The sequence below is a fragment of the Microcaecilia unicolor genome, chromosome 6 (assembly GCF_901765095.1).
Source record: "Microcaecilia unicolor chromosome 6, aMicUni1.1, whole genome shotgun sequence".
NCBI lineage: Eukaryota > Metazoa > Chordata > Amphibia > Gymnophiona > Siphonopidae > Microcaecilia > Microcaecilia unicolor.
In genome coordinates, this window is record NC_044036.1 from 42,719,596 (window position 1) to 42,734,484 (window position 14,889).

Below are 14,889 nucleotides of genomic sequence, written 5' to 3' on the forward strand. Positions count from 1 at the left end.
AAAAATGGGATTCAATCCATTCATATATGCTGATGATGTGACCATCTACATACTGTTCAACAAATACATCACAGAGATCTCAGACAAGGTTAAAATGGGCCTGGACCTCATGGAAAACTGGGCCACGACTTCCAAACTTTAATTAAACAGAGACTAAACCAGATTCCTAGCTCTATCTAGCCAACACAATCCCAGGTCCGACCAAAACTTCACATTCAACCAAAAGATATACCCTACAGAATCACAAAATACTAGGAATAATTCTTGACAAACACCTATCTCTTGAAAATCAAGTCTCAGCAGTCACAAAGAAAAGCTTTAAAATCCTATGGAAACTAAGAAGGATCAGAGGCTATTTCCCTAGACAATCCTTCTGTCTAATAGTACAATCAATGATTTTGTCCCAACTAGACTACTGCAATGCAGCATACGTAGGATGCACAGACAACCTACTAAGGTCGCTACAGACCATACAAAACAGCAAGACTGATACTCAAAAAAAAATCAAAATATGAAAGAGCTACACCACTGCTTGCAACACTACTTCCAATCAGGGCCAGACTATTCTTCAAAGCCAGCACTATCATCTTCAAGATACTATTTGAAATGTCTCCTGATTATATGCTAGACCTGATTGAATTATCACCAAGAAATATGCATCCTAAAGCTAGAAGTTATCTACTACTTCTCCTGCCCAACTGCAAATACATAACCAACTAATCACCACCATTCCCCTTGACCCAATGATGCCTGACTCACACCTACCTCATCTGACCACAACACAATTTTGTATTTGTTATCGACCGTAATGGCAAATGCCTTTACGTACTTGTAAGCCACATTGAGCCTGCAAACAGGTGGGAAAATGTGGGGTATAAATGTAACAAATAAATAAATAACCTACAAATCAATTTACAAAGCTGGATTTAGCTATCTGGGTTCTAAATGGTGGAACTTAATCCCCAAGGCCATAAGAAGCACTATTGAATATCTGACGTTCAGGAAAGACCTAAAAACTTATCTGTTCAAGAAATTTTATGGCTAATTACTCATGATACAAATGGCGACCACTGATTGTAACGCAATAATAACTACAAAAGACTGTAGCATCTTCTAATTGATAATTGTAAGTGACATTGAACTGAAACTTGTTTTTGGATAATGTGGGATAGAAGAACAAATAAATAAAATAAATAAAAAATTATCAAGCAAATAACAAATGGGAAGGTTTTTTTTTCATCGAACTCAAATAGTACTGCCAGGGCAGCCCAAGAGTATCTGATGCCCTAAGTGAACCTTCAGCCATGTACCCTCAGTTGGCTCTAGCTTCCCCCCACATATATACAACATCTTCCCTTCCCTGTCTCCTGCAGGTATTCAGCATCTCCCTTCTCCTTCCTCCCAGGTGCCTAGCTTATCTCTTCTTTTTTCTCCCCTACAGTTGCCTTTCATCTACCCTTCTGTTCTTTTCCCCCACCCAAGTGTCCAGCATCATCCCTTCCATACCCCCCCAAAGTGTCCAGCATCTTCCCTCCCCTATGTTCCCTCGAGGTGTACATGCAGCATCTCTCCTATTCATTTCTACCCATGCCATCAATGCTGTTGCTACTGCCGCTGCTGCTCTCCACCAGGCCAACCCTAACGTAAAGTGACAGCAGCCAGTGTGGGGCCTTGAACAGATGCACACGCTTAAGATCTGTGACACAACTCACCCCTTCCAAACTTCCTGTTTTGAGGGCGTGGGCCATGGCAGGTCTTGAGCACTGTTAGCGGATACCAAAGGATAGAAGTTTTGATTGATTGTGTCACAATACATCTTTAAGAGTCTACGTTTAATTGTCCTCTGTTCAGTTATCTGATGAGGCTGTCAGGGCTGACATCTCTTTATTTTTACAGGGTTCCACTTTCCTGCTAATGTTATTGCAGCTTCGTTCTTTTTTTAAATGCAATTTATTTTGTCATTATATAGGTATGAATGCCAAGCCTTTATAAAATATGTATAATGCCACTAAAGATGCACGTATATTTGCCACTGTGTTGAAGAGAAAAGTCTATTTTGTAAACGTAAATGCCGAAAAAGAGTGGTGTCATAGTGGGTTACAGACGTATAAGTGTGCACTCAATTTTTTAAACAGCCACGTGCATGTGTGTGTGGCACCATTTTGTGCATGTATATTGGGCATTTTATAAACTTGCACAGCGGCTGGCAATGAGGGAGCCTTCTTCAGAAAGGCACAGTTTTGCCCCGAGGGATTTAGCACTGGGAAAGTTATACAGATTTCCCCTATCAAGTAATCTTCTAAGCCTCAGCTGCCAAAGACAAGTTAGTCGTGGTTATGCCTGACATTGAAGAGTTTCAATCAGAGAGCTAATGGTTTTCATTTTTTGACATGTAGATACTTGTTCACTTGAAAATGGACTGAGATTTCCAAGTCATGTCACCTAAGCCATAAAATCATTTCCAGATGTTAACTCATATGGTAGAAAAGCCCTTCATCTGATCTAGTGACCTGGAAGAGAAATGCTTTGACAATGCTGTGGCAGTTCTTGAAGCCATCAAGTGCTTTCATTCAGTCAGATCTTTAACTCTACCCAGTGCGTTTTTTCTAGCAAAAAAGGTGCCAGTACTCAAATGCTAGGCCACCCTTCAGGGGTGGGTGGTGATTATTTATTTATTTAATGCATTTGTATCCCACATTTTCCCACCTATTTGCGGGCTCAGTGTGGCTTACAATACATTGTGAATGATGGAAATATAATTTGTTACAATACGATTATGGGTTACATTGTGAAGAGTTATGGGAAGACAAAGTCAAAGTCAAAATATCATTAGGGGAATAGAACAATGGAATGTAACAATGGGAAAATGATAGGGCGATAGAGCAATAGCAAGAGAACATTCGGGTATAACAATTTTATCTGTGGGTAGAGTTTTAAGTGTGGTGAATATACGGGGGAAGAGAAAGGCACAGTTGATGAACCCACCCCACAATAGCCAGGCCCCCTGCAACCGTTCACAGAATCTATGACAAGGCAGAATTGGTGTGTAGAGCCTGAGCTCTTTCTTTAAAACTTGGGGTCCATGGATCAATTTTTGCAAACAATGGAAAAGGTGCTGGTACTCAGTACCCCCTCAAAAAAAACCCTGACTCTACCATTCACATGCAATATTGTAATATATTTTTTATTTTTGTTACATTTGTACCCCGCACTTTCCCACTCATGGCAGGCTCAATGTGGCAGGCAATGGAGGGTTAAGTGACTTGCCCAGAGTCACAAGGAGCTGCCTGTGCCGGGAATCAAACTCAGTTCCTCAGTTCCCCAGGACCAAAGTCCACCACCCTAACCACTAGGCCACTCCTCCAATGAAATTGTGTTAAAACCAGCTAACCTGTCCTAGAAAGATTCAGTTGTGCGTTCATGATGAGTTTGTGCATTAGAGATGTTTCTTTGGGTTTAAATGCTGAATTTCTTCCGACTGGTTACTTGTATGTTAACAAAATGTATACTCTGGTTGTGGTTCATTTTCCTTGGGTAATGACTTGTTAAATTCTTTTTTTTTTCCACTGGCAGAAGGGAAACAATGGTTTCTTTCTGCAAACCTGCTAAGGAATTTTTAAAAAGGGGGATTTGGTTGAGGGCCAGTTCCCTTGTTGGCCAACACTTAGGCTAGTTCATTTATGAAAAATTCACAGTTTAAAACAGAATGTTCTTCTGGCAATAAACCTGTCTGCTGTTATATGGTAAACCTCAATTCAGGATGCACATAATTCCAAAACCACTAAAGATCCCTTCAGGCAAATAACTAGATGGTAGTGTGTAGGGCTATGAAAGAAAAAGACTACAGATTGTGACAGTTTTCCGGTGCTTAACATCTTACATAACTGGAGTGGGGGGGGGGGGGGGGGGTGGGAGGGAGAGGACCAAAACTATAAAATAAGAAGCCACCTTGGATCCTCAGTTACTGTCTTCCCAGGTTCCTCTCCTGCTCCATGTGTATCAGCCTCTGACCCCCTATCACATGCAGCTCCTTTGGATTTCTGCATCCATTGGAATCTTTGTAAATATTATAACATCACTGTACTGGAAAAACACTGGGATCATAACCATAAGAAAAATATGGAGAATGAAGAGGCTATGATTACCTGGACACCCCGATTCTGATTCATAAAAAGTTGGATGCAAGGAAACTGGACATAATGGTAAAAGAGAAAAACACCAGAATGGCATTGATCATAGAGGTGTCTGACTAATATTCTGCCAGAGTCGTTATGCTCATATTAGCCCTGTCCTCAAGTCACTTCACTGGCTTCCTATCCGTTTCCGCATACAGTTCAAACTCCTCTTATTGACCTATAAGTGCATTCACTCTGCAGCTCCTCAGTACCTCTCCACTCTCATCTCTCCCTACATTCCTCCCCGGGAACTCCGTTCACTGGGTAAATCTCTCTTATCTGCACCCTTCTCCTCCACTGCTAACTCCATACGCCGTTCCTTTTATCTTGCTGCACCTTATGCCTGGAATAGACTTCCTGAGCCGGTACGTCAATCTCCATCTCTGGCCGTCTTCAAATCTAAGCTAAAAGCCCACCTTTTTGATGCTGCTTTTAACTCCTAACCCTTATTCACTTGTTCAGAACCCTTATTTTATCACCCTCACTTTAATATTCCCTTATCTCTTGTTTGTCCTGTTTGCTGTCCTAATTAGATTGTAAGCTCTGACGAGCAGGGACTGTCTCTTCATGTTCAAGTGTACAGCGCTGCGTACGTCTAGTACCGCTTTAGAAATGATAAGTAATAGTAGTAGTAGGTGTCAGTCCTAAGCGATCTCTCTGAATTGTTTGGAGAGACAGAAGATCTTTAAGTACTAAGGAATGCAGTCCAAGACCAATGTTGCAGAAAGATACAAAAATATTTCCCATGGTTTTTATCTATACATTTTACATCTTATGAACTCCAGAGGGAAGCTCCCTTTTGCATGATGCAAGTTCTACGACAAGCATTAGCACTAAATTTGCGAGACTGAGATCATACTCCATACACCCTGGCTTAGGAATGAGAATACCACATGTCAAATTGGAACTACTGCCGGCCCAAGGCAGCCGCTGGCAGTAGTTGTGGCTCAAGTGCACGCCATTTCTGGCGCTCCAGAAAATGTTTTTTCTCTAGCGTGGCGCTAACCTTATGGTAATTGACCATACCGTGTGCTGCCCGGTTACCGCTGGGTTACCATAGGAACTCTTACTGTAACCTCAATGGGTTATGTTACCACATGGCTTTTTTTGGAGAGACTTTTTAACCCTCTGATAAAAAGGGCTCTGGTGTGCAGGAAAAATGGCCCCTGCTGCTACCACAGGGCCCTTTTTCCTGCAGCTTAGTAAAATGACCCCTAAGTTTTGTACCTAGGCCAGTGGAGGGTTAAGTGACTTGCCCAATATCTCAAGGAACAGAAGTGGGATTTGAACCCTGGCTTCCCTGGTTTTCACCCTGTTACTCTGTATTAGCTGCACCTAATATTTAGTAACTAAACAGAAAACTAAAGGCTAGAAGAGCTGAAGCCTGGTGGCCATTTGGCAACCTGCCAAAAACATTGATAGGTTGCTAATAACCTCACGATTTCTGTTACAGTGTTGCTGAACATCACTTTTCATATGGCCAACAGGAAGATGCTGGACTGGGGAGCTAGGGCTTATTGGGAGCCAAATCTTAAAGCACCTGCATATATTTCTAGAATGTTGCAAATAATATTCTGTTTAATGTGTTGTATTGTTTTGGCAAGCATTATTTTCATTTTATAGTACATAATTCCCTGGAGTGTATGAAGTATGCATAATACTCTCAGTAATAGAGATACTGGGGGAGGTAGCTGGTATACAATGAAGGGCTCGTTCCCAAGTTGTGTTTTAAAGTGCCCCAACTGTCGCTTTTATTTTTTGTAAAGAGTGATGCTCATACAGAGGAAACAATGTTCCCTCTAAGCTGCGCTAAACATCCAGTAGCTGAGTAAAATTCAGAGTAGCTATAAATATATAGTTAAACTACAGACAAGTAGGGAAAGCATGCAGAGCATGGCTCATGGCATTCTTTCCAACCGCCCTGCAAGTATTTTTTTGTATGTCTGTGTGTGTTTGTGCATGCATGCATGCCCATATATGAATATCTGTGTCTGTATCTGTAAGAAGTATTCACAGGGTAATTGTGATGAAAACATTTTGCTCATGTCAACTGAATCCTTAGAGAGAATATTGGTCCTGACCTGAGAAAGTCCTGTCCTTCAAAAGCTAGTCAAAAGTGTTTTAAGTTGACCTAATAAAAGGTATCTCTCATTTCCCTTTTTGTTTTGCTTCTGTTTATTCGTAGTAATAATAGGCATCCATATGGCTGAGTTATCTGACAGGCTGGGATGCTAGAATCAATGGGGTTAATATTCAGCCTGTCGGAGTCAGCATTTTTTAAAATGCTAACTAACCACTGTTGCCAAAATTATTCATGGATATTCAATGCCAGGCCATATCCGGGCACCAGCCTTGAATATTCAGGTATATGTGGATGTACAGCACTTAACCAGATAATTTCTAATATTCAGCCCTTAAACTTCGCCTCCTCCTTCTGCTTTGTGAGTCCTCGTTACTGGAATGCTCTACCATCTACACTTAAGGAGACTACCGACCACATTCTGTTCAAAAAGTCCCTTAAGACTTATCTATGTGGTAAAACATTCACCTCTGTCACTTAACTTCCTGCCGTTCCTTGTTTGTCTCTCCTGTTGTGTGCACCCCACCCAAGATGTTACTGCTTTCTGTTCCAAGGGGCGTATCTGGGGTTCGGCGGTAGGGGGGGCCAGAGCCAGAGTGGGGGGGGGGCACATTATAGCCCCCCCCGCCGCCATTGCCACCCCCCCTGCCACCGTCACCACCCCCCCTACTGCCGCCAACACCTACCTTTGCTGGCGGGGGACCCCAACCCCCTCCAGCTGAGGTCCGCTTCCTCTAAAAATATTCCTTGAGCTGAGGTCTTTTAAGTTGTTCGTCCTCGCTCCCACTCCTCCGTGCTGCTGTTCAAACTCTGCGGAATCCAGTTTCAGAGTCTGTCTGACGTGACGTTGCAGCACGTTGTACGTCGTCCTGCACTTACAACGTGCTGCGACGTCAGACAGACTCCGAAACTGGATTCCGCAGAGTTTGAACAGCAGCACGGAGAAGTGGGAGCGAGGACGAACAACTTAAAAGACCTCAGCTCAAGGAATATTTTTAGAGGAAGCGGACCTCGGCTGGCTTGGGGTGGGGTCCCCCGCCAGCAAAGGTAGGTGTTGGCGGCGGTAGGGGGGTCCAGGGCGAAATCTGCAGGGGCCCAGGCCCCTGTGGCCCCACGCAGATACGCCCCTGGTTCCAACCCTGACTTACTATGTTTGTTTTTTTAAACATAAAAGTTGTTAGCCACATAGAGGCCGCCTTGGTGGGAATTTGTGGGATACAAATGTTCTAAATAAATAAAATAAATAAATAAAAGGTTGTTAAACTGGCCAGAGATAGGACTGCTATTTATGCAGTCCTAATTGGCCAGTTAGCTTAACCGATTAAGGGCTGAATATCAGCATTTACCCAGTTAAGTGCCAGCTCCTTTCCTCTGGACCACCCACACAGTAGCTGGTTTCAACTTTAGCTGTTAGAGGGGGTATTTAGTTGCACTACCACGGGGCCTGGTCAGCCCTACTAACTACTACTTAACATTTCTAAAGCGCTGCCCGGGTTATGCAGCGCTATACAATTTAACAAAGAAGGACAGTCCCTGCTCAAAGGAGCTTACAATCTAAAGGACAAGAGTGCAGGTCAATCAAATTGGGGCAGTCTAGATTTCCTGAACGGAGGTATAATGGTTGGTGCCGAAGGCGACATTGAAGAGGTGGGCTTTGAGCAAGGATTTGAAGATTGGCAGGGAGGGGCAATAAGCCCTCTTATCCAGATAACTGACTTTGAATATTGACCCTAACTTGCAGGCTACAGTTTATGTTGACAGCTAGAATTCCTAGGGGGAAATGTAACTGCTTTTATAGACAGATCTGTCTGACGGAATACAAAGGGAACCTAGGAGGCCAGGTTCTTCGGCAGTGGCTATGTTGATGTTACTGACTATTTCAGTTATTGAAAGGTCTTCTACTCAAGGTGGTGGAATATGTAGGAGGAAGACAAAAAAAATAAAAAGACTGTCTTTGCAGTTGGGGTACATCTTTCTGTCTGCCAGTAGGGATATATCTTTGAGTGTGGACAGAATAATTAGCCAGTCTGGGTAGGTCAGATGGTCTTTTGCTGCTGTCATTTACTATATATATGTTCGCTGTAGAGCTACATCCTACATAATAAAACTCACCCTCAACGTTCTGAGGACACTGACGTCACTATCAGGTCCTCCGGGCACTTCCTTCCGGTTCGAAGCCTTCGTGGTGGTGAAGCCACCGACAATACAGTGTTGGGGCCCCGCCCTCCTGTCAAACGTGATGACGTCGAAGGCGGAGCAATGTCAGCAGATTGAAGGTGGCGTGCCGAGGTCCGCAACAATGGCGGACGAATGCCGATGGGGTTAGGAGGGAGGGGGGGAGGTCCGGAAAGAAACCGTGCTAGCGCCCGTTTCATTGCCGCAAGAAACGGGCATGTTTTACTAGTGTGCAATAATTGGTAGATGCTAAACCATGGGAACGTCATCCCTTTCTCTGTCTTGTACCAAAGGAAGCAGTGAAACTCTTGAAAATCCAAGAACAATAGTAGCTTGTTTGTTTACTTACAACCGCGGGAACCTTTGGGGAACACATTCCAAGTATATCTATCCAGCAGGAAAACATTAATAGGAACACATGCTGAAATCTTGAAGTACAGCCAGAACGTAGTTAGAAGACATGCTGTATTCAAGTCAGTCACCCCAGATACTCCGCAAGTGATTTTAACAATGTGATTGATTCAGTAAATTGGAACATGGAACTCTAGGACTCTTGTTACTGTGTATGAGGCAGTGATTGACACTTGCTCTTATCTGAGTTATTTGCAAGCCCAGGAGATTCCTTTGCCACATCTATTGCACATTTGATATGTCTCTTTGCTCTCTGATGAGGTAACTGTGGGTTTCAGATACTGAATCTCACCACCTCTGTCATATAGGGATGTTAAAATGACCAGAAATTATTTAACTTAACAGGAAGTTTGTCAGGTAGCATGGAAACAAATCTAAAGCCACAGCAAAAATAAAATATTTCTGAGATGGATGTACTGGACAACATTTTATAGTGGTTGATAAATAGAGAAAGTTTTATAGGTAAAGGCAACAACAGTTACTTTAGGGGCCCTTTTACAAAGGTGTGGGAGGGCTAACACGCAGGTAGCACATGCCCGATTGGCACTACCGCCGGGTTAGCATGTGTGCCCGGTGGTAATTTTGATTTTGGTGCATGCCGAATCTTGCACTATAAAATAATTTTCTATTTTCTACTGGGGGGGGGGTTCCCCAGCGGTAACCAGCATTGGTGCACACTGCATGGTTTCCGTGTGGGTAGCGCATGAGCCCTTACCACTAAGGGTGGCAATAAGGGCTCTTTAATTTTGAAATAGAAGGAAGCCCATGCAAGCCCCTAAGCACCAGTAGTGAGAAACAAATGTTCGTGAGTCTGAGCAAATCCAAAAGTGAAAGCACACATTGGCACCTGTTTCCTGCATTTTAAATATAAGCCTTTCAAGTAAAAGACATTTGAGAAAATTATATTTAAAGGCGCGGAAAACAGATGCCAATGTGTGCTTCACGTTCGGGATTGCCTGGCACATTCACACAAGAGCTGGGCTTACCATGAAACTCTTCTGTGTGTGTGCCAAGCACATCCCGCCTCCTTGTATTTGCTTTAATCACGCACATATAATTTGCATACCATTTCCTTTGAGCATTGGTGAGCTAATTTTCTGCGCTTTTCTGTCAGTGTAGCTTCAGCACTGTTGGCTTAACCCCAGGAATTGTGAACATCAGGGCCTTGCAGAGACTGTTAGTAATAACCCACTCAGCTTGGCATCTTCTTTCAGTCACATGTCATTGCTGCCTCCTCACATTCTACTTCCCTTTTTTTTTTTGGTTAGGGCTCTTGCCACTGCTGCTGCTTCCCTCACCTTCAGCTGCTGTGGGAGACTATTGGGAGCAAAGCCTCTTGACCTTTACATGCATCCTCTCTGCCCTTAATTCCTCCCCATATCCTTTATCTCTTTTGTTTATCTGGCCACATGGCCAGGTTATGGACTCCTCTTCTACAATCACTAGAAAATGAGGAGTATCACAATATGTAGCTATAACGCGTCTAGACGAAAGTGTTCATTTATATAGAGGAAAGGCCTCAAGAAGCCCCCAGTTTTAATAATCCTTACGGGGGCTGGACTTCTTCGTCATTGGCCAAAACCTCATAAGTTCATGTCAGGCTCAGCTCTAGTGTTACATACACTGTATTAATAGTAGCAAATTACTTAGCTTGTTGATTTAGCTCTGCAATAATGGTCCTTCCTTCACCTCGATAATCAACCATGGCCTCTTCTACAATGTCAGGAAGTTGCTGTACAGTTATCTTGATGATTTACGTCTGTCATTTCAGAGCTGCACTGAGATCCTCCACAAAATTGATTGGGAGATCAGCACAGGGCAGTCACAAGGTTGGAGTTCTTGTCCTCTCTTGGACCATAGAGAAACTCAACACAACAACAAGGCAGGCAATGTCCACTTCCTATGGACAGCAATCCACTTGGTTTTTTAGGAATGTGAACGATTACAGGAGGACCTTGCGAGACTGGGAGAATGGGCGTGCAAGTGGCAGATGAAGTTCAATGTTGACAAGTGCAAAGTGATGCATGTGGGTAAGAGGAACCCGAATTATAGCTACGTCTTGCAAGGTTCCGCGTTAGGAGTTACGGATCAAGAAAGGGATCTGGGTGTCGTCGTCGATGATACGCTGAAACCTTCTGCTCAGTGTGCTGCTGCGGCTAGGAAAGCGAATAGAATGTTGGGTGTTATTAGGAAGGGTATGGAGTCCAGGTGTGCGGATGTTATAATGCCGTTGTATCGCTCCATGGTGCGACCGCACCTGGAGTATTGTGTTCAGTACTGGTCTCCGTATCTCAAAAAAGATATAGTAGAATTGGAGAAGGTACAGCGAAGGGCGACGAAAATGATAGTGGGGATGGGACGACTTTCCTATGAAGAGAGGCTGAGAAGGCTAGGGCTTTTCAGCTTGGAGAAGAGACGGCTGAGGGGAGATATGATAGAAGTGTATAAAATAATGAGTGGAATGGATCGGGTGGATGTGAAGCGACTGTTCACGCTATCCAAAAATACTAGGACTAGAGGGCATGAGTTGAAGCTACAGTGTGGTAAATTTAAAACGAATCGGAGAAAATTTTTCTTCACCCAACGTGTAATTAGACTCTGGAATTCGTTGCCGGAGAACGTGGTACGGGCAGTTAGCTTGACGGAGTTTAAAAAGGGGTTAGATAGATTCCTAAAGGACAAGTCCATAGACCGCTATTAATTGGACTTGGAAAATTCCGCATTTTAGGTATAACTTGTCTGGAATGTTTTTACGTTTGGGGAGCGTGCCAGGTGCCCTTGACCTGGATTGGCCACTGTCGGTGACAGGATGCTGGGCTAGATGGACCTTTGGTCTTTCCCAGTATGGCACTACTTATGTACTTATGTACTTATGTACTGCTGAAGTACATGCAAATCTACCTGAGCATATTGATGTCTTCAAGGATTGGAGATTGTCTATCCCTGCAACAGGAAGGCTATGGTGAAATATGAATGTCTTTAATATTTTAATTCTCTTTACTTTGCACGTAAAAGGGAATCTGTTGCAGTGTGTAATATAGTGCTTTTAATTATTGGCAATTCCTATAAACTGGCAGGCACTTAAATTTAAACAAGATAATATGAATAATTTTTATAAATATCCAGAGTACCTGAGTGTAACTCACCTTGAGCTACTACTGAAAAAGGTGTGAGCAAAATGTAAATAAATAAATAAATATACAACATTGTAAATATAAGTCACATGGAGTAATTTTGTCATAGGGCTCCTTATGTGGAAAGTCTAAATAAGTACATATTCTATGCCTATTTTTTAAACCAAAAAAATCTCCTTGTACTGAATGTTAAGACACCAGTCCATTCTTATATAAAAAAGTTTTATGTATCTATATCTAAATATAATATTTATTATATATTTATATATGTGTGTGTGCATTATCTATCTATATATATACACACACAAATTCCCATTCATATCAGTTGGTGAGCATAAGAGGTATAAAGAAGCATTTTCGATATGACTTTCAAAAGGTGAAATAAAAGTTTCCTGGAAAATATTTAAAAACACAAGTCCGTAATGTTCCGATACTCAAAAATAGACAACAAAAATATATTTAGAAAGAGGACACACTGCAAACATCATAGATGTTCTGATATAAACTTCTCCACCAATTGAAAATACACTACGCAAAACACGCAACGGTGTTACTTGTCCTTGCATCAAGAAAACGTCTTTGGCAACGACAGCACATTCTCTCCACATGCAAGCATGCATGTATACCTCCTGCACGTGGAGGAACTGAACAGTCATGTTTCTTTGGAGGCACTAACCGGCAATATTCAGCGGAGACAATAGGTTATATTCCACTGAATATTATCAGTTTATTTATTTGTTGCATTTGTATCCACATTTTCCCACCTGCGGTGGAGGTGTTAGGGGCTGCTGTTGGTAGGGCAGTGAGATGGAGAAGTAGTGTGTGGTCTGTCTAGCCGTTGGCAGGCAGTATGCTGCCTGCTATAACCATCACATTTTGCATTGGATGTTAGTGGGCAATCTGATGATTGTTCCATGTAATGCTGAAGAGTTACCTGTGAAGAAACAAAAAATATGTGCAGAATTTTGCAGCTTTCCAGTGGTTTGAAGTGTAGATTGTAATGCTGCTACAGTAGCAAGATAAAAAGGTTATTTTACACAACTATCCAGCTCATTTTCGAAAGTGATCGCCGGCCATCTTCCGACACAAATCATGAGATGGCTGGCAATCTCCTCAACCCGGCCAAATCGGTATAATCGAAAGCCGATTTTGGCCGGGTTCAACTGTTTTCCGTCGCGGAGCCGGTAAAACATCAAGGGGGAGTGCCGGTAGGGTAGTGAAGGCTGGACGGGGGCATACTCACGAGATGGCTGGCTTCGCCCGATAATGAAAAAAAAAAGCCAGGCTTGTAGAGCATTTCATCGGGTGTACTTGGTCCCTTTTTTTTTCACGACCAAGCTTCAAAAAGGGGCCCCAACTCACCAGATGACCACTGGAGGGAATCAGGGATGACCTCCCCTTACTCCCCCAGTAGTCACCAACCCCCTCCCACCCAAAAAAAATTAAAAAACATTTTTTTTCCAGCCTCTATGCCAGCGTGAAATGTCATACCCAGCTCCATGACAGCAGTATGCAGGTCCCTGGAGCAGTTTTTAGTGGGTGCAGTGCACTTCAGACAGGTGGGCCCAGGCCCATCTCCCCCTACCTGTTACACTTGTGGTGGTAAATGGGAGCCCTCCAAAAAAAACCCAAAACCCACTGTACCCACATGTAGGTGCTCCCCTTCACCCTTAAGGGCTATGGTAATGGTGTGGAGTTGTGGGTAGTGGGTTTTGGGAGGAATTTGGGGGGCTCAGCACTCAAGGTAAGGGAGCTATGCACCTGGGAGCTATTTTTATTTTTAATTTTTAGAAGTGCCCCCTAGGGTGCCCGGTTGGTGTCAGGGGGACCAGTGCACTACAAACACTGGCTCCTCCCACGACCAAATGCCTTGGATTTGGCCGGTTTTGAGATCGCCGGCATTATTTTCCATTATGGCCGAAAACCGATGCCGGCCATCTCAAACCCGGCGAACTCTGACATTTGGCCGGGCCCAACCGTATTAGCGAAAAAAAAGATGGCCAGCCATCTTTTTTGAAAATACGGTTGGCTCCGCCCATCTTCGGGGCCGGCACCGTTCGATTATGTCCGTCCACATCTTCCTTATTGTAGAATCATAAAAAATGTCACCCAAATAAGGGCAATTCTATAAAGGGAACCAAAAGATAGATGCTAAGATGTAGCATACTAAGTGCAAATTCTTTAATGGCACGCTCAGGTGATGGGAACTACCACTAGGCTCCTGTGGTAGCCCGGCAGTAGTTTTGGAATAGCAAGTGGTAAGCCCACGTTGGGCTTACCAACGCTTAGTAAAAGGGCCCCTAAGTGGGCCTTTTACAAAGACAGCGTAGCATTTTATTGCGCACTAATCATTAGCGTGCGCTCAACGCTAGAGATGCCCATATATTCTTATGGGGGTCTCTAGCATTTAGCGTGTGCTAAAATGCTACCGTGCCTATGTAAAAGACCCCCTAAACAACTTACTTGCTAAAGCTATGGATTACGTCTAAGTGCCCAACTATGTATGTGTGACAGTGCCATGCATAAGAGCTAATATGCTGTAATTTAGTGTATAAATTATATTTGGCACTAAGGTTATAGAATGAGGGGGTTCACGGGTAATAGAATATTGACCAATAAACTATGCCTGGTTTTTGTTTATGTTCTGTTTTCTAAACAGGTCAAATTTTTCATTTGGAGAATCATCCATAATATCTCAGAAAGACAATATTTTGGCTACCTCATGTAACTGCAGTGCACATGAAATCTGTGAATGCCTGATACCTTCTGTGAAACCGGAACACACATATACTGTGTGGGTAGAAATCAAAAGAGGAGTGTCATCACCTTTAATGTCGGTCAAGCCCCTGGATATTGGTAAGGAAGGCTCCATTTTTTTCTGCACAGAGGAAGACAACTTAGCACAACTTGCCAA

At 43.1% G+C, this 14,889-nt stretch overlaps 1 protein-coding gene across 1 annotated transcript in view; it reads left to right on the forward strand.

Annotated features, from left to right (window-relative positions):
- Positions 1-14,889, forward strand: part of LEPR (leptin receptor) — a 204,665-nt gene that overhangs the window by 40,280 nt on the left and 149,496 nt on the right. The window contains exon 4 of the mRNA XM_030207748.1: positions 14,635-14,831. Coding sequence (XP_030063608.1) covers positions 14,635-14,831 — 197 coding nt within the window. The remainder of the gene's footprint in view (positions 1-14,634; positions 14,832-14,889) is intronic.